This window comes from Podarcis muralis, chromosome 8, assembly GCF_964188315.1.
Source record: "Podarcis muralis chromosome 8, rPodMur119.hap1.1, whole genome shotgun sequence".
Lineage (NCBI taxonomy): Eukaryota > Metazoa > Chordata > Lepidosauria > Squamata > Lacertidae > Podarcis > Podarcis muralis.
This window is the reverse complement of record NC_135662.1, coordinates 20462217-20489365: the sequence shown is the minus strand read 5'-3', so window position 1 is coordinate 20489365 and position 27149 is coordinate 20462217. Positions and strand designations below refer to the sequence as shown.

At 43.7% G+C, this 27149-nt stretch overlaps 1 protein-coding gene across 2 annotated transcripts in view; it reads right to left on the bottom strand.

Annotated features, from left to right (window-relative positions):
- Positions 1-6677: 6677 nt before the first annotated feature.
- RSPO2 (R-spondin 2) overlaps positions 6678-27149 on the bottom strand; it is a 106380-nt gene continuing 85908 nt past the window's right edge. For both annotated transcript variants that reach the window (XM_028736292.2, XM_077932769.1), the window contains exon 6: positions 6678-7521. In XM_028736292.2, coding sequence (XP_028592125.2) covers positions 7424-7521 — 98 coding nt within the window. In that variant the 3' untranslated portion in view covers positions 6678-7423. The remainder of the gene's footprint in view (positions 7522-27149) is intronic.

Sequence of the window (27149 nt, the reverse complement as noted above, 5' to 3'; positions counted from 1 at the left end):
GTGTGATGCAGCAGCAGCAGCACACACAAAAAGCTAATGCTATTCTTGGCTGCATCAACAGAAGTATAATGTCCCGATCAAGGGAAGAAATAGTCCTGCTCTATTCTGCCTTGGTCAGACCACACCTGGAGTACTGTGTCTAGTTCTGGGCACAATAATTTAGGTAGGATATGACATGCTGGAAGCTGTGCAAATGAGGGTGACCAATATGATCAAGGGTCTAGAAACCAAGCCTTATGACGAACAGTTGATGGAGTTGGGTATGTTTAGCATGGAAAAGAAGAGACTGAGGTAAGAAGAAGCCACTGATGCTGGGAAGTCGAGTAAGCAACTCTGTCTCACCCTGACATCCACTACTATACCAATCAGATGCTTCTTGGGAAGGCATCCATATAGTGGATTCCTCCCCCCTTTAAGTTCCTCAATGACATGGCATTCATATATAATCAGATGGACCTTCTCTTACTATGTCCATCAATGTGCCTGTCATGGTTGGAAAAACAGATCCAGTTCTTCTTGATTTGATTTATTTGGCTATATTCTACCGAATCCTACCCAGAACTGACTCATTGAAATGAATGGGTGTGTTAGTCATGTCAATGAATTACACTGAGAAGAATGAACATTGGATGCAGCCCATTATTTTTACCCAGCTTTTCTGTCCATCGACCTATGAAGCAACTTAGAAGGTTTTTAAAAATAACATGTTAAAACGAAAATAACAAACTATCATAAGTTAAAGATAGCAGCTGATGAAAGCCAGCCATTTTTCACCTAAGCTACCTTTGGTAATGGTCAAGTTCAGCCAGGTTCTTGGTATCACCAACTGCATTGTGACATTTGGAGAAGGGCAAACCTGGGTAGCCAGGCAGTTTTGATCCATACATTAATCTAGGTGTTGCGTATTCCATCTAGGAATTTGCATAGAGTGGATCCCTTGGCAGAAGGTCTTTCTGTACCCTGAGTTACCAATGTAAAAAATGACCGGGTTGGCTTGATATGTGTCCACTTGACTGCTCACATTTCTTATAGCACTGAGTTGTAAGCCTTGGCCAGAAGCAGGAAAAGGCCAAAAACAAAGGAGAATAGACCTCTCCCAGTTTTGTTTCTTTTAAATAAAAAATTCTGTGCTTGATGGTGCCAAAACTAACTCCAATTTAGAACAGAAACCCAAATCCAATTAGACAGATTTTCAATTCAGTTTGAATTACAGCTATAACCTGGCCTGTTAAAGGACTCAAATTCATTTCCCCCTCCAAAACTACTTGTTGAGGCTTTGGGATCTAGAAAGTCTGAATTCAGGGTCAAATCTTTTACCTTGCCAATAAGAAGGTTCTTTTTTGTCTATCAAAAAGAAGAAGAAGAAAGCCAACATTTGTGAACAGTGCCATGGATTTGATCCACTGAAAACAAAATTGTATAACTATGATAGACATTAACTTTCCACATCGTGCAGCATGTGTGTGAGCATTTCTAGTGATGTTGGGAAAACAGCTAGAAGAGATGCAGTCTGGTACTGCCAAGAGTTTGGGAACTGGTCTGAAATTGTTGGCCAAAGGCTGAGTTCCATCACTCCTGCAAAAGAAGAAAGCCCACCTCCATATTCATTCAGTTTGTTTGTAAAGAACATAAGGATGTTATAAAGACCGCATCTGAACTGGCCTTCAGTTGGTAAAGTTCCTGCATGTAGATTTTGCCACCTCAAAATCATCCCTTAGAGTTATGAATGTTCAGACATTCTAAACCAGGGATGGGGAACGCTTAACCCTACAAAAGTTGGGCTCCAACTTCCATTGCCCTGGACCATCATCCATGCTGGTGGCAGCTGATGGTAGTTTGGAGTCCAGCAGGTTCCCCATTCCCATTCTAACTGAAATCCATGCTTTAGAAATATGAGATCCACTTTTTATATTTAGTAATCAGGAACAGAATGCCCAATGCTGCATTATAAGGGTCCATCCCCCCTGCTTGCATCCCATCTACAAGCAGAACTATCATGTGCTTTTTCACCTTCTCTTGGGAACACATTTGAACAGGAAATGGCATCTAATGTTCTCCTGGTACAAAAACACACAAGGCCAACTGAGGGGGAAATGTCCGAAGGTGAAGACAGGGTATTGTAATAATATTTCTAAAAAAATATTATTAAATAATATTAAAAATCAGCTTTTCCAACTGTGGTGCGGCTCTTTTAATAATAAAATGCTTTATGAGCTCCAAGTTCTGATTCTATTAGAAGCTGGGCAGACAATTCTCCTCTGTGCTTTGCAGGATCATAGAATCATAGAATCATAGAGTTGGAATAGACCACAAGGGCCATCGAGTCCAACCCCCTGCCAAGCAGGAAACACCATCAGAGCACTCCTGACATATGGTTGTCAAGCCTCTGCTTAAAGACCTCCAAAGAAGGAGACTCCACCACACTCCTTGGCAGGAAATTCCACTGTCGAACAGCTCTTACTGTCAGGAAGTTCTTCCTAATGTTTAGGTGGAATCTTCTTTCTTGTAGTTTGGATCCATTGCCCCGTGTCCGCTTCTCTGGAGCAGCAGAAAACAACCTTTCTCCCTCCTCTATATGACATCCTTTTATATATTTGAACATGGCTATCATATCACCCCTTAACCTCCTCTTCTCCAGGCTAAACATGCCCAGCTTCCTTAGCCGTTCCTCATAAGGCATCATTTCCAGACCTTTGACCATTTTGGTTGCCATCCTCTGGACACGTTCCAGTTTGTCAGTGTCCTTCTTGAACTGTGGTGCCCAGAACTGGAGATGGAAATGAGTGCAATTAAGCATCATCTGTACTGCACATTTAAATCAGTATTGTGCCACTTTAAACAGCCACGGTTTCCCCCAAAGAATCCTTGGAAGTGTGGTTTGTCAAGGGTGCTGAGTTATTAGGAGATCCATTTTTTCCTTGCCAAGGAACAGTTCCCAGAGTTCCATAGGAAGAGGGATTGACTATTAAACCACTCTATGCATGTTTTATTCAGAAGCAATTCTGGCAGTGTTTGATGTGGCTTACTCCCAGGTAAATGTGCAGAGGACCGCAGCCTTAATTGAGCATATGAATCCCTGGATTGTGCAGTCCGTTTCACTTGAAACCTGATTGAGGTTGACAATTTGTTCCAGTTTAACATCATCTGCAAATTTAATTTACTGGTTAATATTTCTACCAGATCTTGAGTGAATGTAAGGGGGAATTGATTCCAGTACTAGTCCCCGTAGTGGCTTCATGGCAGAACCTAGAGAGAAATCCAGGAAATATATGTTCAGGTTTAATCCATTTTAGCTCCAACTTTTTTGGTGCCGAGTATGTATGTCTGAAATGTCAGTAGCCCATCAGTAATGTTATTCTAAACTTTGCTCGGTACCTTTTCAGTTGGATTTCTGGAACATTCTAGAACAAGTGACACAACCCAGGCCAAATTAAACTCTTTGCAATCCCAGGTACTTAAGGAAGACGGAAAAAATTTGGAGTTTTTCTTATGGACCAGCACAGCTTCCCTTTTATGTGCCTTGAATAATATTGAATCTAGCAATTTGGGGAAGATTCTGCAACCAGAGGAAGATACTTTTCTACAACCTAGAGATGGACTTTTTAGATATTGAGGGTTACATCCCATCCTTGGCTTAATTGACTCTTTTACACATTATATCATCTAAAATTAATATCTGACTTTCACTCTACTGCTGGCCTCCACCTATCCACAAACCTCTGTGTTTTGTTTAAGGCAGAGGTGAGGAATCTCAAACCTCTGTTCCAAATGTGGCCCTGAAGGCTTATTTATCTGACCCTTGCAGACCTCCCTAGGTTACACCTCCTCCTCAACCACATACCCTCCTTTAACCCTTCTTGAGTAAGTTGGTTGAGTGGAATATGAACTTGAACTGTGAAAATGACTCCGGTTTGTCTGGCTGGAGGATGGGGAAGGCTGTGTGTGTGCGCGCGCGCACGGGCGTACAATGTTTCTGAAGGGAACATTCATATTTGTTGTTCCACCCACCATCAGATGTGACCATCAGAAGATTGTCCAGAAGCAAATGAGGCCCTTGATCTGGGGGAAAAAAAGGCTCCCCACTCCAGGCTTAAGGCATGGGACAGCTCTGGGTTACAAGCAGGGGTGTAAGGAGTCAGCAATCTCCATCCTGCCCTGTGTTTGTTGCATTCAGCACTGTTTCCATTCCATTGCAATTCACCTTCTGCTAAAACCTACCGTATTTTTCATCCCATAGGACGCACCGGCCCATAGGACGCAGCTAGTTTTTTGGGGGGGAAATAAAGGAAAACAAATTTTCCTTTATTCCCCCCCCCAAACCAGGTCGGCGAACAGCGGTATGGCGGTGTTCCACCTCCCCACTGTCCCCCGAGCTTGTGGGGCTGGCGCTGGGGAGAAGCGCACTTCTCCCCAGCGCCAGCCTCCAAACCAGGTCGAGGAACAGCGGGATGGCAGCGCTGCGCCTCCCCGCTGTCCCCTGAGCTTGTGGGGCTGCCCGATATCTGCCCGAAGCGTGGGGTGCTCTGCTTTGTATTCCCAGAAATTAGAAGCCATGCTTTGTTTCTTATCCCAGTTCCAATGTAACTTGTTAACTCTAGCACCTGAGAGAGACTACAGTCTCTATCTCAGGACTGTGTCTCCAAGCTGACCTTATGGCTATGAAGAGTTCTGTGGAATTTGAAAGCTTGACAGGAGTCCATGACATTTTAATTTGTTCTACATAAATGTATTACCCAACTGTGGATTTCAACCAATTTATGGATTGGCACTGCTATCTTTGCTTTTTATGCTACTTGGGAGTAAACCTGATTAAACTCTGCAGTATTCATTTCTAAGTAAACATGCCCAGAATTGAGCTCTTACTCTTTCCTACAAAGTCAATTGGTGTTACTTACAACACAGCCCATAAAGACGCTCTCTGCACTCTGAGCGTGTATTGGGAGGGGGCTGGATCCTGGCCCTATATAAGGGATAGGTGGTAATTACGTAAGGCAGCTATCTACAAAGTCAACATGGCATTTTTGTAAAGCTTAAATATTTACTCCACTTCCATATGCTTCACACTCCAAAAGCATTTCGATTCCAAAACATTTTTCTGATTTGCTCTGAAGTGGGTCTTTAGGTCTCTGCAATTTCAAAAGGGATTTGTTGACTGACAGGTCTCAATCTCGACCCCCGCTCTGGTTAGCGAGGAGCAATCAAACGTGCTTGCTGCTCTTGCACATCTTGGCTTTGATTTGTTTGCCCGAGCACACAACTATTTCTTTCAGTGCAGGGGGGAAAGAAATGTAGAAATTAAAGGCTTGTTGAGTTCCTGAGACCCAAGCAACAATTATCAAGGTCACAGTGATCTAAAGAGTTGCTTGCAATTAGGGATGGAAGGATCTGTCAATTTGGGGTCTCTCCGTTTCTCATTTTCCCAGCCTTAAATTCAGTCCTCCACATTTCTGCAACAATATCGTTAAAAGTCAAATGGACTTCCTAACAAATTGAGGCTTTTTAAAATCACAGGGATGAGAAATGGAAAAGACTGCTTTAACTTCCCTCTTGGTAGAGAGGACGCCACCCCCTAACCTTAGTAACATGGCTATCTAACTGTGTGGGTTGCAAGAAGAGCCATTTTGAAGGCCAGCGTATTTTAGTACCACGTCTGAGTGTTTAGCGTGTGGAAGAATGTAGCCAGTGGTGGTTTAACACTTCCCAAATGGGAGAACTTTGAATCGAGGCTCTGAAAGGTTAATGACAAGGCACACCCCAAAAGCTGACCGGGCTAAATAGAATGGGTCCTTGATATTGATGGTTTAACTAGAAGGCATGCTTCCTAGTCATCCATTTTTTCTTCTGTGATTCTCCCAAATGAGCAGCAACAGCAGTTTAAAAAATAAGTTGAGGTACACATTGTTAGTCTCTATGTTGCATTTTGAAAATGGTACAAATATGTCTGTAGCTAATGGGGGGATGTATGTGCTATGCAGATTTTAAGCTCCATGCTGCCGTCAATGGTAGAACAATCCCACTTGGATGGAAGTTACTTCCAACGAGTGACTTGTTTCGCTTTGCTCTTTGGGAGCCAGTGTGGTGTAGTGGTTAAGAGCGGTAGATTTGTAATCTGGGGAACTGGGTTCGCATCTCCGCTCCTCCACATGCAGCTACTGGGTGACCTTGGGCCAGTCACACTTATCTGAGGTCTCTCAGCCCCACTCACCTCACAGAGTGTTTGTTGTGGGAGAGGAAGGGAAAGGAGAATGTTAGCCACTTTGAGACTCCTGAAGGGGAGTGAAAGGCGGGATATCAAATCCAAACTCCTCCTCCTCCTCTTCTTCTTCTTCTTCTCCTCCTCTTTTCATTAAACAGATGGGATCAGTTCATCCCATTTCTTCACACATTTGCAGACATTGTAAACAAATCATTTCTCATAATTCTACACATTTGTCCACTATTTGCATTGCATTTTCACCAATGCACACATTGTAATGCATGTTTTGGTCAGAGATGTGCATCGCAAAATTTGGAGCGCAGGAAATTCCAAAGTGTTTTCGGCTGCCCTGCTAGTTCAGGAACAGCAAATTTGGTTAGGTTCACATTCCACCACCCCACCCAATCCCTAACTGGAACCAAAGTGACCCGACACCGAAGATGAGTAATGAGTTGCATATACAGAAAAACAGACACAGGCATATTGTAAATAGGTTTATTTATACGTAGACAGCATAATATGTACACATGGGAACTGCTATGCTCCAGAAATACTAAGCAGCAACTCCTGTGATATATCAGTCGAGAGCAGTTTGACTATACAACTGTTCCAATACAACGGGTGCTGAGGACAAAAAGTACATTATCTATGAATATCTGCTTAGTGTTATTTACTCTTGAAAAATGTACAAGATGAGAAACGAGAGGACATATATGCAACGCTAAACTCCCCCGAGTTCCTTTCCTTATATAAATATGCACAAGTCCGTCATCACCCAGCGATGATTTGCAGCCCGAAGCTCCTGCTGCAACATTCCATGCCAAGACGCTGGCTGCCTCCATCTCGCAGGCACCGACTGAAGTCAAAACAGAAAACGAAACAAAAAGAAGAGCTTTTTGGATACCCACACCCACTGATTCAACTCAGTGCGCTTGTTCGTCCCTGGAGTCTCCAGGGTTTTTTTTTTGGGGGGGGGGGGGTAAACCAAGGACGACGGCAATAACGACAACAACAAAAGTATAAATAACACACATACAAACAAGCTTGTGGACATATCCTCTCTCTTTTCCCCCCCTCCACAAGTTATTTGCAACCAATACTGTCAAAGCAGCAGCTGAATTGCAGTGCATCAGTGTGCAGGAGCATTTAGCAGCTTCTGTGCATTTTGCAAAAAAATAAAAATAAAAGAACAACAGAAACACATGACCAAAGTCTCTATTGGCCGGCTCAGTCTGTAGCTAAGAAGAGGCTGTGCTGCTTCTGTGCTCGCTCCATTAAATTCTTTTTCTTCTTCTTCTTGTCTTTTATCTTCGGTGTCCTCTTTCCTATAAGAAAGAGCACACACACATCGTAAGCCAACAGTGAGCAATTAGAAAAAGACATACCTTTTTGAGAGATGGGGAGAAGAGAGAGAGAATGACTACAAAAATGGTTGTATCGGACAGCTGGAGCCCATGCCCAAAAGAAAAGACACAATGCCAGCGACAATGGACTCCTCGCGGCAACTGATCCTCATCCATAGCTGCTATAATGAATGGAGTTGGGGCATCACGTGGCAATCCTCTACGCTCCCTCCGATGGGCACCAGGAATGTGGAGAGGGAGGAGGATGAATAAGGTCATGGTCAAGTTCCATGCAGCGCTTTTAAAATGTTGGGAGGCCACATGAACACCAGTAACCGCAGGGAGGTCATCTTTAGCAGCTTTCAAGTGTGCTCCAACCAGGAATGGGCACATCTGTCTGTTTCGGTTCCACCAGTTTCTCATTCTTCCGATCTTAAATTAAGTTTTCCACATTTCTGCAACCATTTGCATTAAAAAAAAACCCTCAAAAAAACCCATCAGCATTTTAGTACCCATTTCTCCTTAAAAATACATTGTTGTTTTGATTGATGTGTATACATTTATGCAAGCAATTTCCCTTAATATAATGCCTTTTTGTGGCAGTGTTCCATGGACTTGTCCCATCAACACGAAAATTTCCACTTGCATAATGGGGCTTCCCCCCTCTCCTCCTCTCGCGCATCCCCTGTACCCTCCCTAAATCTGCTCTAGGGGGTTGGGGGAACCCCTAGAATGTGTATATATATGGGGGGTGCGGAGGACGAGGAGGAGGAGAGGAAAACCCCAGTGTAATAGTAGCAATCCTTGCACTGACAGAACCCTGCATTAAATACAACCCACTGGTTGGTTGGACAACTGCATTGCAACATTCAGCAAAAGTGCAATTTCCAAAGGATGGCTGTGTTTTGGGTCAGGCGTTGCTTCGAGAAGTGTGAATTTGTTAGCATCTCAACAAAATGCAAACAAGGCTGAATGCCCCCCACCATTCCTAGCTCCAGCCCTGAGTGGTATTACTGGTTTGGGTGGGAATGGGGCCAGATGATGTGGCACAACAATGACTCCTCTTCCCAGGAGTGCCAACTTGAATAAAATATGGGGGGGCAGGTAATCCCCACCCCACATTGATTATGCCAGGCTGGGCTTAAGTGCCCACCCCCATTATTTTTTTCATGTTGGCACCCCGCCTGGGATCTTCAGATAGGGCTGGGAGAGGCCCCTGTCTCAAAACCCTGCAGTGCTTCTGTAATTCGGTGTAGACAGTACTAGATATGACCAATTGTCTGACTTGGCATCTTCCTTTTATGGGAAGAGCCATAGTTCAGTGGAACAGCATCACCTTTCCACAGCCAAGGTTCAATCTCTAGGTAAGGCTGAGATAGCCTCCCATCTGAGGACCCTGCAAATCTGCTGTCATTCCAAAGCTGAGCTCAGATGGACCAACAGGCTGACCCAATATAAGACAGCTTCTTCTGTTTAAAAACGCATCAAGCAGAATTTTATGGAGTAAAGAACAAACTCCGCTTTTTCCAAGGCAGTCCCTTGAACTAATTAAGCCAGCAGTTCAGAGCACGGCCCTCCATTTTTTTCCAACGGGAAGCAGCCTAATGTCATTTGTTCCTCCTCTGAGTGAGAACTGGATCAAATTGCCAGCATGCTTTTGAAAATGCGTCATGTCCCCCGTGAAAGGGCAATGAAATGCAGTAGACTTAAGAGATTCTAGATCACAGGCTATCCCAGCAACCCACAGCAAACACTATTTTGGTGGTGTTTCCCTATTCCAAATGCACCCTCAGCAAAGGCATATTTGCAGATGCTAAGACTGTCCAAGCTTTGAGGGGTCGGGATGAAAGGGACCTCCTTTTTGCAATTTGGCACAGGGATGCTGTTAGAACTCAGCTTAAGCAGAACGGCATAAAAGGACAATGAAAGGGGAGGGAGGAGGAGAAATAAACAAATTCAGGTTTCATGCTGCTCCGTAATAGTCACACAATTGGGGGCAGAGTCACACAAACTCCTTTACACACTGAAAGAATTTGTAGAAGATGCTGATGGACCATGTGGCCCAAGCCCTTCAAAGGCCACATTCACACATTTAAAGTGGTATTATACCATTTTGAACAGTCATGGCTTCTCCCAAATAATTTTGGGGGCTGTGGTTTGTTAAGGGTGCAAGGAAGGTGTAAAAATCACAGATTGCAGCAATTCAGGGAGTGGATGGATGCACCAGAAAGAAAGGCTGGTGCTTTGTCCAACAACATTGTAAAATAAATGCATCTCACGCTTACGAAACATTTCTTTATTATGGTATAATTCAATACCATGAATGGGCAAGGCCTTCATCTGCTTGGCAACAGGAGTCACCTGTAGTTTTCTTCAGGTTAGAATATGCACTCTTCAGCCACAGGAGGGCACTAGATATTCACATTTAAAATCCGGAGTGGTAGAATTAATTTATTACTCTCCTATTTTGTTGTGGTGGTGTTAGTTGAAATGATTTGGATCCCATGTAAAGTGCTGTATCCAACTAAGTTTGACTCAGAGATGGCCCAGTGAAATTAGTGCCCATTAATTTCAGTTGATCTGCAGCATTGCTATCACTGGGTAATGCCCACAATTTTGGAAGGTGCCACATAAGCTATTTTTCCTACTAGATTTTAAAAGAAAAACATGTCAAGGGCATGATCCAGCAAAGCCTATTCTGTTGGCAGGAATGGGAGCTGAAGTGCACCCTTAGCTCTCCCACAGAAAATTAAGAAAATGCAGCTATGCCTCATTAAGGCTCTGTCGTACCCCATTTCCCTTCCTAAAAATCCTTCCTAAACACTCCCATCCTTCATGCTAGGGCTACAATTCCAAGTTTCCTTGTGGAAACTTGTTCACCTTTGATCCTTTTCCATCCTCCCCCTTTCTACTTCTCTTTTCTACAAAAGGTAACTAAACCACCATCTCAGTTACAGATGCAGAGAGATCTCAAGTTCTTTATTGATTTGCTTGTTTGACATTCTTGGGCTCCCAAACTGGCTTCCATATAGCAGTCCAAACAATATCTATGAAACACAGGGTATAATGTGAAACATCAGCAGTAAAAGAGCAGGCAAAATAATAAAACAGTGGAAGCCGGGGCTGAGGCTGACGATAATCTAGACATGGCCTCTGAAACCACGAGGGATCAGAATGGTATTTCCAATAGGATGGAATCCCATCAATATTGGGACATTCAATGCTTCTAAAGCAGGTATGTAGTCTTCTATATGTTTCCCCAATATTTTGGGCCAGGCTTGCTGGGGCTGATGGGAGTTGTAAGTTCAGCAACATCCAGAGAGTTAATGTTTCCCCCAATTGTATCTGGACATTGAGCAGAAAACTGGGAAGTGGGCTTATTTTTCAAATGTCAGATTGGCTTAGAAAATCTATGGAGCTATTCAAATTTATTTTGCAAATAACTCGGATCATTTCTCAATCAGCCCAACCTAAGAAGGGTCGAGGGTGCTCATCCATCTGTACCCGAAATCCACCTCTGATGTCTGGCTCTAAGCAATGCATCTTGCCCCTCTAGTTTTGCACAACCGGAAGCACAAGTGACTGTCGTGTGAATGTGCCCCAACGGGAATGCCTGCTTTGCAAAACTGTGCTGCAAAAGTAGAAATAGTCTCCCTGCGGTGAGTGATCCCTACCCCAGCTGTAAACATAGGATGTCTGTCATCGTGTCAAGAATCGCCATGTCCCTGCAAGACATTACCTGCTATTGGTGGGAAGACTCTTAACAGAATGGTGGTGATCTACATGGCAAATCAGCGGCGTAGCGTGGGTTGTCAGCACCCGGGGCAAGGCAAGTAATTTGCGCCCCCTAACCTGGGGCAAGGCAAGTAATTTGCATCCCCTAACCCAGGGCAAGGCAAGTAATTTGCGCCCCCTAACCCCTAACCTGCCGCCGCTGCCAGCTTCTTCTTGCTGCTTCCTGGGCTGGGGTATTTACGGTAAGGTAGCCACGACGGCGGGTCCGTGTCAGGTGATCTGAGGCGAGTTGCCGCTGGCGCTGCTGACCAAATGATGCCACTGGCCCGGAGGAGGAGGGCAGAGAGGCGAGGAAAATGCAACATGGCCCAGCAGCTGCAGCAGCAGCGGCAGCGGCGGGGCTGTGAGGAGGGGCTGCCTGGCACGCCCTCCGCGGCCCTGACGCGCGGGGACTGCGGCGAGCGCTGAGAGCCGCTGCCAGCTCGTTGGTTCCGCGAGACATGGGGCTCTGCTACAGCCTGCGCCTGAGGCCCTTCGGCGACTCCCGAGGCGGCGAGCGCCCCCCCCCCCGATGTTGTGCCTGGTGCGGCCGGCCCCCCTGCACCCCCCATGCTACGCCACTGTGGCAAATCCTTCAGCTGGGAACCACTCATTGTAGAGAGGGTTGGTTCTGCAGCTCACTCATGGCGAGCATCTTGTATGCATTGACCTTTAGTTAAAGACTGGTTAGAAACTGAATGATTGAAAAATCCATGGCGCTTAGCTAATGGCATCTCTGTCATTGTTAATTACACATTTACCCTGCTGGTTGGTCCCTAGAGCACACACAGAGTGGCACACCATAAAATACAGAGAATTGCAGTACCAAAACCACAGCGAACAAGAAACCATCAGAATAGAATTCGGAATTACAAATTAAAAACAGACAACGGATGGGAACCAAATTAGCAAGCCTCGCGCCTAGGGGACGGGGGAGAATTTCGGTTTGGTTTGCATTTCCCATTCCGAATACGCAAAGTGAAATTGGCAGTTCTCCAAATTTTGCAATGCAGTTCTCTGACGAGTCAAGATTGCTCAGAAAGGTGTGCATATTAGGACAAAGGGACACCAAAACGCTGATGAACTTTTGAGAGGGTTTCTTTTTTGTGGGGAAACTGATGTGGAGAACTGAAGTTAATATTGGAAAAATGAGAAACTGTCTTGCTCATCCCTATCTTCACCCACGTTCAAAATATACGGAGTCCTGGAACTTGATTGGGCTCCTTGAAGATGAGTTTCCATAGGACAGGAGTCCCAGAAAGAAAGCCCTGCTACTAGAAGAAGCCAATGTAATATATGAAGGGAGTTGCATCAGAACAGGACCTCTCCTGATCTTAGGCTATGGGGAAGCCAATGCAATGGGCTGTGCTGCTTGAGAGCAGGTTCATCCAGGTTTGATATTTCCAAGAGGGCAAAACCTGCTCTCCACACTCGACATTCCCACATTTATTCAGTTACTGCACTTCAAAATCATTGCCTTCAAATTCCTGTTACTCCCACCAAGAGCATCCACACACAACTCCTTAAGTGCAATTATACTACAAAGCCATTCGGTGCTTCAATGGAGATCAATAAAGTAAAGGATGGAGATGAAAGAGCTGCCACACCATGAAAGGGTTTATTAGCCTACTTTGGGTCATTACCTCTAGGAAACTACCAAGGTGGATAAGTGGGCTGTTCAAACACAAAACAATGACCACCAGGGTGCTTTGTGATTAACAAGCAGAGCTTCGGGGTGCTTCTTTGAAAGCAAAGTAACTACTACTTAACAGCTGTGAAAATGTTCGGTGCTCGCAGCAGACCACTAAATTAAAAGCAACTTGCAGCTGATGGTTAGGGATCAGTTAAACAGGTCTTTAGACAAAACATCAGGAGAGCACGAAAAAATGCACCACGTCCCGCATTCTGGCTTAGATTTCGCCCTGCTTAACGTTTCAAAAGCAGATACTTTGCCTCCCTGTGTTCTCACCAGGCTCTGCTTGGCATACCTTCTCTCTTTCTCTCTCTCTTTTTCTCTCTCCCAATGCCGCAAAGAAGGGGAGGGGAATCCCGTGATTGTGGCGCCGGTAAAATTTAATTTCCACAATGCAAATCAGATTATGCTCCATTAAGGACCTTTTCTACGAAACGTCAAAATGTTGGGAATGTATTTGCTAGTAGCCAGTTTTTCATTTGCAGAGTGCTACTTGTTAGAGAGGTGTGTGATAAATAAATAAGATGAAGGGCACACACAAAAACCCCTTCCTCCTGCAAAAGGGCAGAAAAACAATACTATACTTGTGGTCAGGGACTTTTTTCTGGCCAGAACTCGCCGGAACTGAGTTCTGGTGCCTCTCAGGTGGACGCCATTGCCATTATAAGAGAACAAGGGAGGCATTCATGGTGAGTTTCAGCGCCTCTTTTTCTAGAAAAATAGCACTGTTTTATCATGTATATAGAGCAACTGACACATAGGAAGTCTAGTTCTGCGTTCTGCACCCTTGTAGTGCTTCAGAACACATTAGCTCAGTGCTGTCCACTCTGCAAGCAGACAACTCTTCAAGGTCTCAGGCAAAGGTCTTTCCCAGCCCTAAGATGGGGAACCCCGTGTTCCTCCTAATGTCACTGGACTACAACTCCCATTCAGTGAGTCCTAAGATCCCTTAAAGCAGGCCTGGACAGTCTGTTGGACATCCACATGTTGTTAGAACTCACCAGTTCCCCATCGCCCTTGGCCACTGGTCATGCTGACTGCGGCTGATGAGAGCTGGAGTCCAACTACCTTCAGAGGAATGCAGGCCACCCGTCATTTAAATTCAGGTACCTGCCATACACAAACCACTAAGCTATAGCTCCTGTCCAAATGTACACTTATACCAAAAGAGACCCATTTCGAGTCTTGCATGCTCAACAATCGCTAGCTAGAAGCTGTCATGCAACTTACAATGCAAACAGGAAAAAGAAGATCATTTGTACCGCCAGCAGCTATTTGTATTAGTATTTGTTTAACTTAGAAGTCTATCTTTATTCCATATGCCCTGAGCCTAGAGCTTTGCTGTACTTCTGGCCCGGAGTCTGTAGCTATGTCTGGCGCAGAGACACCGCCTGGGGAGGTTAACGTCATGTTTGGATGGGTCAACATGAAGATATTCATCATTGCTTCAGAGCTACTAAACCAGTCGTGCTCACAGATTTTTCCATAAAATATAAACCTCCAACTTGATGATAATTGTGCAGACATGGATGTCCACAATCACGGGTGAAGTTTACTAAGCTTTGCTGCTGTGCCATCTAGAATTCATTCTAGTTTCTGTGGAACTGAAATATTCTTATAAAAACCCAGGTTGGCACAATTTAGGAAAGCAAATAATTTACTATCAGTTTTTCCTAGGAAAGACCCTTATGTCCAGACTTTAATGTCCAGAAAACTATGGTTTGCACTAGGTAATGGGAGAAGAGTAGCTGCCAAGCTCATCACTTGCTTGTTCTCAAAACAACCACCACCACCACCATAGTTCATCCAGCAACAATAGTTAAGTCTGAACAAAGTCACTGGGACTTTGCAATATGCAATCTTGGTTTGTAGGGAGTGCTTAAACCAGCCTTCCCTAAGCAGATGTCCTCAAGGTGTTTTGAACTGCAACTCCCATCATCCCTGACCATTTGCCATGACGTTTGGGGTTGATGTGAGTTGTATTTCAGAACATCTGGAGAGTACCACATTGGGGAAGGCTGGGCTTAAACCAGAGTTTCCTCGTCTGGACATCATTGAGAAACTGTGGTTTAACAAACCAGAAAGTCTTCTCTGCCACTTGGTGCATGAGCACCTGTTCCATGAAATCATTGCTGAACTGAGACATCTGAACTGAGTGTGTATCAGTGTCTTAAAAAAATACTGAAGGAAGTTTAACAATTTACTAAAAAGGAAGCTGCTACTCATTGTCAGCCCAAAAGACCACATTAAAATTGTTTTTTAAAAAAACAAAAAACCTGGCTCTTATATATTGTAAAACCTGAAGCGAAATACATATTTTTGGTTTCAGTTAAGCCTAGGTGCATCTAACTTAGTCTGGAATCAATGTCTCCTTCAATCTGTGCTTTAAAGACAGAAAGAAAGAAGAGAGAAAGATTACCCAGGTAATGTTATAGTTGGCATAGCTATTTTTATTCATTCAGATAAAGACAGGTTTGATTTATTCAAATTGTAATGTATACTCAGATATTTCTGTCTTCTGGCGAAAGATTTAGCACACGTATTAATGTCTCTGCTTTAGTCTCCAAGAAGCAGCCTGTTTCCTCATCATCTGTGGACTTCAGGGGACCTTGAAAATGAACTTTGCTAGGTTACTGTATTTCTTCACTCTTTTGGGTGCTTAGTCGATTCCCAGATTTTATTCTGAACTGTGCATCACCCACTGAGACTAGGGATTGCAGGGGATGATTCATTCGGTCAGTACTTTTTTCCAAATCAATATAACTGGTACCTCCGAAGCCATACACGAACTGAGACTGAACTTCCTTCGAAACTCGCCCTTCTCCAGATGCTGTGAGGCAGTCCTGAAACCAAACAATGCGTCCAAAAAGCTTATTTGAGGGAAAGGTTCACATGAAAACCACACTCACTGCTGAAATTAATGTAGAAAATGCATTACATGGGGGGGGATGCTTGCAAAAATGTGTATATGAGGTAAACATGCATATAAATGTGTATATTAGAAGAAATGTGCAGGAAAGCGCATTTTGCCAGGGGAGGGGGAATCACAGAGTGAAGCAGAAATGGGACAAATTGAACTTATGACTGGAAAAGGGGAAATGGGAAAAGATGTTGAAATATACATTTTTTAAAAAAAAAACCTGAAGCATTTTTACTTGGTATTATAGGAGAGGATATTAATAGGCAAGATATTAAATTGTTTTTATACACAACAACAGCGGTAAGAGTATTATTAGCCCAGAAATGGAAACAAGAAGAGATGCTGACGAAAGAAGAATGGCAAACAAAATTAATGGACTATGCAGAATTGAACAAAATGACAGGAAAAATTTGAAACCTGCGGGACTAGAGATTTACAGAAGATTGGAACAAATATACGAACTATCTGAGGAGCACTTGTAACCAACAAATTACGCTAGTAGGACTACAAGAAGCTGTGTAAAGAGGAATGTATGAAACATTGCAAATTAAGAGAAAGAACAGTGATATTGTTGTTGTTGCTGTTGTTGTTTAGTCGTTTAGTCGTGTCCGACTCTTCATGACCCCATGGACCAGAGCACGCCAGGCACTTCTGTCTTCCACTGCCTCCCGCAGTTTGGTCAAAAAAGTGATATTAGTTATGAATTAAACGTAATTGAAGAAGTGGGAAATGTATATTTAGATATTAGACTGGAAAATTTTCAGGTGAGATTGATGGAAGTCAAAAAATTGTATAAGATGTTAAAATATGTTTAATTACCGTTGAAAATGATATGCTGAGAATTAATTTTAAAATTATATTAAAAAAAGGGAAAGGAGAAATGGAAAGAGATGGAGACTGACAGGTTTCTCCATCCCTGACTCCATCCCTGACTGGGACTGATGCTGCTGTTGTTTGCACATCATCTGCACTGAGATTCTTCCAAAAGAAGGTGGTCAGAAGAACACTTCAGAAGGTATTCACCTCCAATATTTTCTCAGTGTGGACGAGGAAGTGACCTATCCAGGCAATGAAGTGACATTTCTTACCCTTGACTAACACATTGTAGTCAGGCACAACCACTCAAGGGGGACTCTGGTTAGAGCAGGTTCAGGATGAGGCATGAAGCGGGGACTTCACCTGGGCAGCATCTCAAGGGCTAGATAGAGAGGCTTGGGGTGGAGCACATTTGTCCCCTGAGGTTCTTCACCCCGGCCCTAAAACTTCTTGCAACTTGAATCATTGAGGTGACTGAACTCCAACCCTGTAGTTGGAGAGCCCGTGTGGTGTAGTGGTTAAGAGTGGTGGACTCGTAATCTGGTGAAACAGATTCACTTCCCTGCTCCTCCACATGCAGCTGCTGGGTGACCTTGGGCTAGTCACATTTCTCTGACGTCTCTCAGCCTCACTCAACTCACAGAGTGTTTGTTGTGGGGGAGGAAGGGGAAGGAGATTGTTAGCCGCGTTGAGACTCCTTAAGGGGAGTGGACAGTGTTCTTGAAGCTACAAACATGAGTCTGACCAAACTGCGGGAGGCAGTGGAAGACAGGAGTGCCTGGCGTGCTATGGTCCATGGGGTCACGAAGAGTTGGACACGACTAAACGACTAAACAACAACAACAACAAGGGGAGTGAAAGGCGGAATATCAAGTCCAAACTCCTCCTCCTCCTCTTAGCGCCAGGCCTCAAGGATAACCGTAAGAAGAGACCCACTGGATTAGGCCAGTGGCCCAATTAGTCCAGTATCCTCTTGTCACAGTGGCCAACCAGAGGCTTGTGGGAAGCCTATGAGCACAGCAGCATTTCTGTTCCTTTGGGGGGGGCCTGGTGGAGATCTGAACTGGGGTGTTCTAAGTGCTCCTCAATCATCGAAGGATGACGCAGGAAACAGCAGCTATCACGAGGAGTCTTGACTCACACCTTTCTTTAAGGAGAGCAACCAGCAGGCAAATGCCCTGTGGAGATAGCTGGGCAATTTTAAACTGTATTTACACAAGAATGGATCATCTTAATCTACAGGACAATGGAGAGGGGTGATGTAAGATACCTTCATGAATAACACCATTAAAGAGTTTACTGCTGACAAGATATTTGTAAGCCACAAGCTCATCTGTAAAGTTTTTGTTTTTTTAAAAAAATGAAAATAAAAACCTGGCCCTGATCTACTTGTATTTCATCCCCCTTGGCCCTAAAATTCCATGTGGCAGTTGCCATTTGTTGCCAGCTTCTGAAAGCAGATCTGTTTTCTCATAAATGTAATGTTTACTTGCTAGGGAACTTAACATCTCATAGGCTAGAGTGGATCACTCTCAAATTCTTCGCTGATACAAACGCTATGTACGATCCCTGAACACTGCTTAAAGCTAAAATAAAATAAAATAGATAAAATAATAAATAAATAAATAAATAAATAAATAAATAAATAACGGGGGAGGGGAGTCAGCCGGCAGCTGCTTCCAAACTTGAGCCAAAACCCATCTATCTGATCCAATCAGAGGAACCACAGGCTGCAAGGATGGCTCCGGCTGAAGCAAAGTAAATTAATCATCTCGCAAGCCACATCTCACAGCCAACAAAAATCACTTTACTTATGAAATATGAAATGAAGATTTGAACTTGGCTCTTGGGAAACATAAGGTTAGCATAACAGCCCACCGCACCAGCGATTTCGGCACAGGACCCAGCAGGAATCTTAAGCATCACTTCAAGAAACATTTCCCTGCCAGCATGTACAATTTCAGTTTCACAACTCAGTTCCTAGAGCTGCACCCAGGTATGTGCCTCTTTAAGCACCGCAGGTGAACCTCATAAGGAAAAAATACCACCGACAACCATAACTTCTTCTTAAAGTTTATTGTTAGAACGATTGTGGTTGGGTTTTGGAATTGCAGGTCAATAATGAATTAGTTTTTAACCTACATTGCAGCCTAACCCAAAACATGGAACAAGGCTACAGAAACCTAGCTTTGATTACTAAGGGAGTAATGACAGACGACATACTTCTAATTTTTCACATGTTTCCTTTCTTTTTCCACTTTGTCTCAGTATAATCCATGCAATCCTCCCTCTCGAAATTGCATATGCAGGTTTTTCTTAATTTCCTTTTTAAAATACTCAGTTTGCTGAACTGGTACAAATTAAGCAGACATCATTTCTTTTTAAAATCCTCCATTTGTTGAACTGGTACAAATTAAGCAAACATGTTTCTTTCTTTCTTTTTCTTTCTTAAAACAAGAAAGATGCCCTGGGAGCTGTTGGCTAGAAGAAAAATTGGCCAGAAACAGCACTGACGCAGTACGATGTACATCAATCACAGAAAACTTTTTTTTTAATCATTTGATTTTTTGCAGAGAAACCAGAGCAACAGTTTTCGGGGTGTAATGTGGAACTGTAGCGATTCCTGATACCCACAGCAGATTGTACAAAGTGCTACAAAAGCACAGGAGCATGGCAAATTGAAAGGCTTCAGCGGTCCTTTATGGCGAGGAACTATCACAGATAATGGATGGGGAACTTGTGGTTCCCCATTGCTCTTGGACTCCAATTCCCATCGGCCCCAGCCAGCAATTATCAATTATCAGGGGTGTTGAGAGTTCTAGTCCAAGAACATGTTCTGCATCCTGGCTTTAAGCTGTTGGGCTATATTCTACCTACAATTGTATCTTCCAAGTCTACAATTCTATGATTATAACCATTTGGTAGACAGGAAAATCAAAGCTTGATTGAAAATGTTCAGTAAGGTGCAGGCGAAGATTCAACCGTACAATTTATTGGGAATGCTGCAGATCAGGGAGAAGAATAATAGAATTGAAGAGGCGGAAGGGTCTTGCTATTGATATCATATGTGGTGGTCGTGCAAGATAATAAAAGCTTTATGGGAGATGATATACAGTGGTACCTCGGGTTACATATGCTTCAGGTTACATACTTCAGGTTACAGACTCCGCTAACCCAGAAATAGTACCTCGGGTTAAGAACTTTGCTTCAGGATGAGAACAGAAATTGTGCGGCAGCGGCGCAGCGGCAGGCCCCATTAGCTAAAGTGGTGCTTCAGGTTAAGAACAGTTTCAGGTTAAGAACGGACCTCCGGAACGAATTAAGTATGTAACCAGAGGTACCACTGTATAATGAAATGGGGGGGGGGTATTTAAAATAACTTTTGTTTAAAAACCAGACGCTTTTTTATTACAAATTATTAGGTACCAACATTCCAAAGGAGCAGAAAAGACTTTTTATGTATGTGACAACAGCCACATGGATGCTACTAGCCTAAAGATGGAAAGAAGAAAGAGTCCTTACCATAGAGGAATGGCAAACTAAGCTGATAGACTATGTCAAAATGGCAAAGCTGACCGGAAAACTCAGGAACCAAGAGGACAAAAACGTTAAGAAAGAATGGGAATAGTTCATGATTTATTTAGGTGACCACTGTAAGCAGATGAAAACATTAGCAGGATTTTAATCCTACTTGTAATGTAACAAATACGATGGATAATATGGATAGATATAAAATATAGATTATGATATAATATGCAGTTGAAAATGTTGACATTAGGACCCACAGAGGGGATGGGGGGAAGTCGCGAGATTCAGAGAAATCTCTGTATATGGAAATGTGTTTGGTTTTGTTATAAATTGATATTTGAAAAATCAAATAAAAAAGATTATTTTAAAAAGAAGAGGAGGAGTTGGAAGGGTCATCTAGTCCAAGCACCTGCAATGCAAGAATCCTGACCACAGCTGTCCCTGGGTGGGCACCACCAATCTTCTGGTTGACAGCCAAACACCCTGACCCACTGCTGCCAGCACAGCAATCAGAGTTACGGTGACATACCAAGGGAAATTTGGTATTTCCTGACAGTGGAATTTGCTGCCAAGGAGTGTGGTGGAGTCTCCTTCTTTGGAGGTCTTTAAGCAGAGGCTTGACAACCATATGTCAGGAGTGCTCTGATGGTGTTTCCTGCTTGGCAGGGGGTTGGACTCGATGGCCCTTGTGGTCTCTTCCAACTCTATGATTCTATGATTCTATGAAATAGAAATATGAAAGACTTATATAAAAGAAGGTCGCATAACTATATATAGCTGTTTCGTCTTGGAAGAAGATCACTAAAAGGATCTCTCAGACATCAATTGTCTGTATATGTGGAATGTATGGATGGTGTGGTCCTACCATTGGACAGAGTGAGGCGGCTGCCTCAGGCGGCAGATGCTGGGGGATAGAGACCAGTGGTGAGGCATTTGAGCACAGCGCCTTCTCTGTGCTTGACACAGCTTGCAATGCACTACCTAAGCTAGCTGCTGCCCTGAGGGGAAGGGAGGATGCCTTCCCGTTGCCAGGGTTTAAATAAGAGTCATCTGCCAATCCAGCTGGCTTATGTAGTTATGTGGAATAAAGGGGCCATCTTGTACTTTGGCGGTCCCTCTCTCTTTGGCAAGAGAGGGAAGCTGCTAGCCTCACAACTGGCTGGAGCCTTCCCACATGCAACAGTCCCACCCTAACCCTGACCGCGTAGAAGAAAAAATATGTCAAATGTGATTACACATTTAATGTAACATGTAGATTGGCCCTGATGGTGCTAGCTCTAGCCAGAGTAGATCCAGAACTGACCTAGATTGCAATGGGTCTACTCTGAGTAGGGCTATCATTGCATACAACCCAATACCATTTAAAGTAATTTGATTGTGTGGTATTCAACTACGTTTTCTTCAGAAAAGACGTCTGGAAATTAATGGGCCTTAGTCATGGGCATTCATTTCAATGCATCTGAGTAAGTTAAATACTACCCACTGTATTAAATGTAAAATGAAATTTAATTTAATTTTTAAAATGTCAAGGAAGTGTACATTAGGGTTGGCTGAATCTATGTATTTGTGGTCTATGCCCATTTAATTTTAAGTCATTTGAGTTGTTGTTTTTTAAAAAAACCTGTAGAACATTTTGGTTTTGAATATATATTTCATCATGACAGACATAATATAATAACTATTTTTATCTCAACGTGCATTTCTAAATTATTTTATCTTAAAGTATTCATTTTAATGGATTTCTTGAGAAGAGAACTATTTTACAAAATTCAGTTTTGGGTTGTTGTTTTCTAATGAAAACCCAGTATGTTTGAGGAGGCCAGGATTCCACAGTACCTCCCTCCCCTTACACTTACGGTCCTGCAAACATCATTGGAAGCAAATATTTCAATGGGGGAAGTTTCCGAAGGACAAAGCACTAGCAATTATCTCTGGAAACTTGGCTTGAACCCCACCCAGAAAAGTAAAGGTCCACTTTAATGAAACTAGGAAGGTCATGAATGGTCCTGAACAGCTGCAACAATTCAAACATGCCATACAACAGTAGCTCTTTCTTAGATCGCACTCATTTCTGAAACAGGCCGTGCCAGGTTCAGGCAGGCAGCTTAGAAATTAGGTTAAAAACCCTCAGCAGTTCAAGAAACCATGCAAGTCAGCAAATGCCTTCCGAAGTCATTTTCACTTAAAAAAATGTCTGCAGTAGAGATGTATGAGCCAAATGTGTTGGGGACTATAAAAATCAAAAGCCGATACGAACCTTGGCTCACGAAACAAAGAAACATCTCCAAATTTCAGAATTATGTCCATAATTAAATACTCAATTTCCTGCTGTTTTCCTCCCCTTTAAAAAACAAATCTAGGCGGTTATAAACATGGAGCGATGCTTCAAGGAGGAGCCAACCAGATCTAATTATTATTCCCTGCTTTTATTTTCCAGCGAAAGTCCTGGCATGAAAGCACAGCAAAAAGTCCAAGCGACGCAGGATACTGCTTGGAGTTATAGCTTACATTTAAAAAAAGACCTCAGTAAGGTCACTGCTAGCTCCTATTTTTAAAAGGGAAGTATGATTGTTAGGGGGAAATTTGATTATAAAACTCGCCTGGTATTAGCTTCGTCCAAACTAAGCATAAACAAACTTTTTTTTTTTAAGAAAAAAAATTAGTTACTGAACCATGCAACCACCAGCAGTAAATGTTATCACTTCATTTTCTGCAAAATAGCTCAGAAACCTTAAACCTCCCCTTGCTTAACCCATCCAGCTATTCTCTCAAACAATTATGTGAGCTGTTTGCATTCCCAAAAGGGAGAATTTGGTGGCTGGATGGCCCACGTGACCTGTCAAGAGCCCTGTTGAGCAAAAAATGCTGGAAGGTGAAGCTTGCGGCAACAACTTATTAAATTGCAATGCTGGGCTTGCATGGAATTTGCCTCTTTTGCTTTCAGCACTGCCATCTTAAACATACAACGGATGGTGTCCCCTTGAGCCCAGTGGGACTTACTTCTGAGTAAACATGCACATAGTTTACCCCCATGTCTAGTGAGTTTTGTAATAGGCCTGCTCAGCTGATGGACCAAGAAAGCCAAATGTAACCCAGCAGTGATTCCACAACTGGGCCAAAGAAAAAGGCCCAGGTTCAATGTCAGGCATCTGCAGAAATGGCTGGGCAAGACCCCTCTGAGGAGCCCCAGAAGAAAGCTCCCAGTCTGTGTAGAGTGGACAATATGTAGCTAAGTGGACCACAGTGGACTCACAGGATTGTAGAGTTGGATGGGACCCTCAAGACAATCTAAGCCAACGCCCTGCAATGCAGGGATCTCAACTGGAGCATCCATGACAGCCAGCCATCCAACCTCTGTTTAAAAACCTCCCATGAAGGAGAGCCCACCACCTTCTGAGGGAGTCTGTTTCACTGTCAAACAGCTCTTTCCAACAGAAAGTTCTTCCTAATGTTTAGTTGGAATCTACTTTTTTGTAACTTGAAGCCGTTGGTTTGGTTCCTACCCTCTGGAGCAGGAGAAAACAAATTTGCTCTATCTTCCATGTGAGGGCCCTTTAGATATTTGAAGATGGCTACCATATCTCCTCTTTGGCGCTCCTTTTGCAGGCTAAACAGACCCAGCTGCCTCTACTGTCCCTAACAGTTACCTCATGCAACCCACATTTTACCAGATTCTCAACAAGAATATCATGGGGCACTTTGTCCAAATATTGTCCGATTTGGTGTAAAGGCAGCTTTCTCCTTTCCTCCTGGAACCCTCACAACTATTTCTAAAGATACTTGGGAGGATGCTATAAATTGGCATGGCGTGTAAACTGGATGAGAATGAGAAGTGGATGAGAATGCATGTAAACTCAATTATTACTAGTCATGCTTAGTCTGCATTAGGGTGTGACCGAGGCCTCCTTTAGGGGGTACATTTGTTTTTGTACTCCTGCAAACTCTGGAACTCCCAATGCCTGTTACTACCTTGAGTGTGGATGGTGTTGTGTTGGTTACATAAAATAGTAAAGGTAAAGGTACCCCTGCCCATACGGGCCAGTCTTGCCAGACTCTAGGGTTGTGCACTCATCTCACTCTATAGGCCGGGAGCCAGCGCTGTCCGCAGACACTTCCGGATCACGTGGCCAGCGTGACAAGCTGCATCTGGCGAGCCAGCGCAGCACACGGAACGCCGTTTACCTTCCCACTGGTAAGCGGTCCCTATTTATCTACTTGCACCCGGGGGTGCTTTCGAACTGCTAGGTTGGCAGGCGCTGGGACCGAATGATGGGAGCGCACCCCGCCGCAGGGATTCGAACCGCCGACCTTTCGATCAGCAAGTCCTAGGCGCTGAGGCTTTAACCCACAGCGCCACCCTACATAAAATAGGCCATGGGAAAACATTACTAACAACAGCCTCCTGATCACTTGTCCTTAGCCTTCATTAAGGGTTTTCTTCTCCAGAATTTCCTTCAGATTTGTTTTTCCTCTGTGGATCTCATCGTTTATCCGGGTTGGTTGCATACATGGAATATGCTGCAAAAATATTAGCATTTGGAAGGAATAATGAAAACCAGAATCATCACACACAGATTCGGTGTGTATAGACAACAGCTTTCGGTTACTTCCTCCCCACTAATATTTCAGTTGGTTTTAATAATAAATCTATAACATTTGTTTTAATAATATGTTGAGACAATAAATTAGAAGCAGTACACGTCATTCGATAAGACACCCTCCCTTTCACACTCACGAAAAAAGGAGGGAAAGTAAGTTGGAGTAAGAGAAGCAAGAGAATGAGAACAAAATTATGAAGAAGAAAAAATGGGAAAGATCCACTCAAATGCCATGTAAACACCATTTGACCTGGAAAGCTGTCTGCAGAAAAATGCCAGCTCCCTCAGCCTGAAGCAAGATGAGCGCCGCACCCCACAGTCAAGTTTGACTGGACTTAACCGTCCAGGCAGCATCTTAAAAAGTAGAGACATCACCTTGCCAACAAAGGTCCGTATAGTAAAAGCTATGGTTTTCCCAGTAGTGATGTATGGAAGTGAAAGCTGGACCATCAAGAAGGCTGATCGCCGAAGAATTGATGCTTTTGAATTATGGTGCTGGAGAAGACTCTTGAGAGTCCCATGGACTGCAAGAAGATCAAACCTATCCATTCTTAAGGAAATCAGCCCTGAGCGCTCACTGGAAGGACAGGTCCTGAAGCTGAGGCTCCAATACTTTGGCTACCTCATGAGAAGAGAAGACTCCCTGGACACGTGACACAAACTGCCATTAAATTCACAGCAATGCCAAGCGGCAGGTGAGATTGCAGAACTGTCATTGTACCTGGTAATCACATTTATTCTGGGGGCCCTGCCAGCCAAATGGGGCGGCTTCTGTGCCCTTCCACAGTGGCTTAAGTTATACCCTCTGGAAACGCTCGAAGAAACACACCCTAGATATGTTTGTGACAGCTGACAGTCCCTACTGAATGGTGTCAATTTGAGGACTAAAGTGTGGGCATGCACAGGCATTAGTGCATTTTTTGCAGTACTAAATGATTATTTAGGTGCAGAATTAATACTCGACCCATGGTGTAAGCTTCCTTCCCTTCCCTTCCCTTCCCTTCCCTCCCTCCCTTCCTCCCTCCCTTCCTTCCTTCCTTCCTTCCTTCCTTCCTTCCTTCCTTCCTTCCTTCTCTTCCCTCTCACATACACAGCTACAACTCCTCTGCCTTCTATTCTGTAGTGTCCGTATCCTGGGATAATGTCTCTATTCCATCAGGTTTCCACTTCTCCCCTCTCCCCCTATTTACTCTTTCTGCTTACAACCAAACACACCTCCCCTATCTTGGCTCAGAGGCTTCTAGGATTAGCAAAAAAAAAAAGTCACCCTATTTTTATTTATTTATTAAAAGTGCATGCTGCTCTTCATTCGTAGACCTTAGGGCGGATCACAACATACAGACACAAGGCAAAAACACCAAATACATACTAAAAACAGGAATAGGAAGGAACAAAGCAAACCAAGAACCCTCCAAAACATGTAAAAGCCTATAGGATGTTAGTCAGCCAGGGGCCTGATTGAAGAGTAACGTTTTTGCCTGGTGCCTAAAGGTATATAATGATGGTGCCAGCCTAATCTCCCTGGGGAGAGTGTTCCACAAACAGGGAGCCGCTGCAGAAGACCCATTCTCGTGTTGCCACCCTGTGGATCTCTCATGGAGGCACACAAAGAAGGGTCCCAGGTGGTGATCACAGGGTCTAGGTATGTTCATATGGAGAGAGACAGTCCTTGAGGTATCATGGTCCTTGCCAAACTTACAGATGCCACTTCTTTCGCCCACACACTTGCCCTTTCCCCATAGCTGTCTACCCATCAGAGCTCAGAGAAGTTACCACTGTTGAACACCTGACCATTAGTTCCCACTGAGGAAGCATCAATCAGTCATTTGGGGCTTCTAACCTATAACCTAAGAAAGGAATATTCAAGTCAGAAGCCATCATGAAATATCTATGTATGTATACTGTTGATCTCCAAAGTAACCCAACTTACAACTCAGCCAAAAAGTAGAGAAAGTCCTTACTTGGATGCTAGAGCTTGAAGGGAAACAGTTGAAAGGGAATGGAATTTGTTCGGCTTCCTACCGACGTGATTGCTCAGCCACACGATATCAGATTGTCGATACCTTATTCCAGTGGGCTTCCGGTTAAAGCCCCAAGGCTTCCCTTCCGTGAGTTCTCGGCAATGTTTTTCCTATTAGTCCTTCCCACCGCTAGACTTTCTCTGGGCCTCAAACCCTGCTTCAATCATCATTTTTAGCTGTTTAGGCCAGTAAAAACGCTTTGATACCTGATGTGCAGCGCTGCCTTGTATATCTTTCCTAGGAAGCTCATACCATTTGGC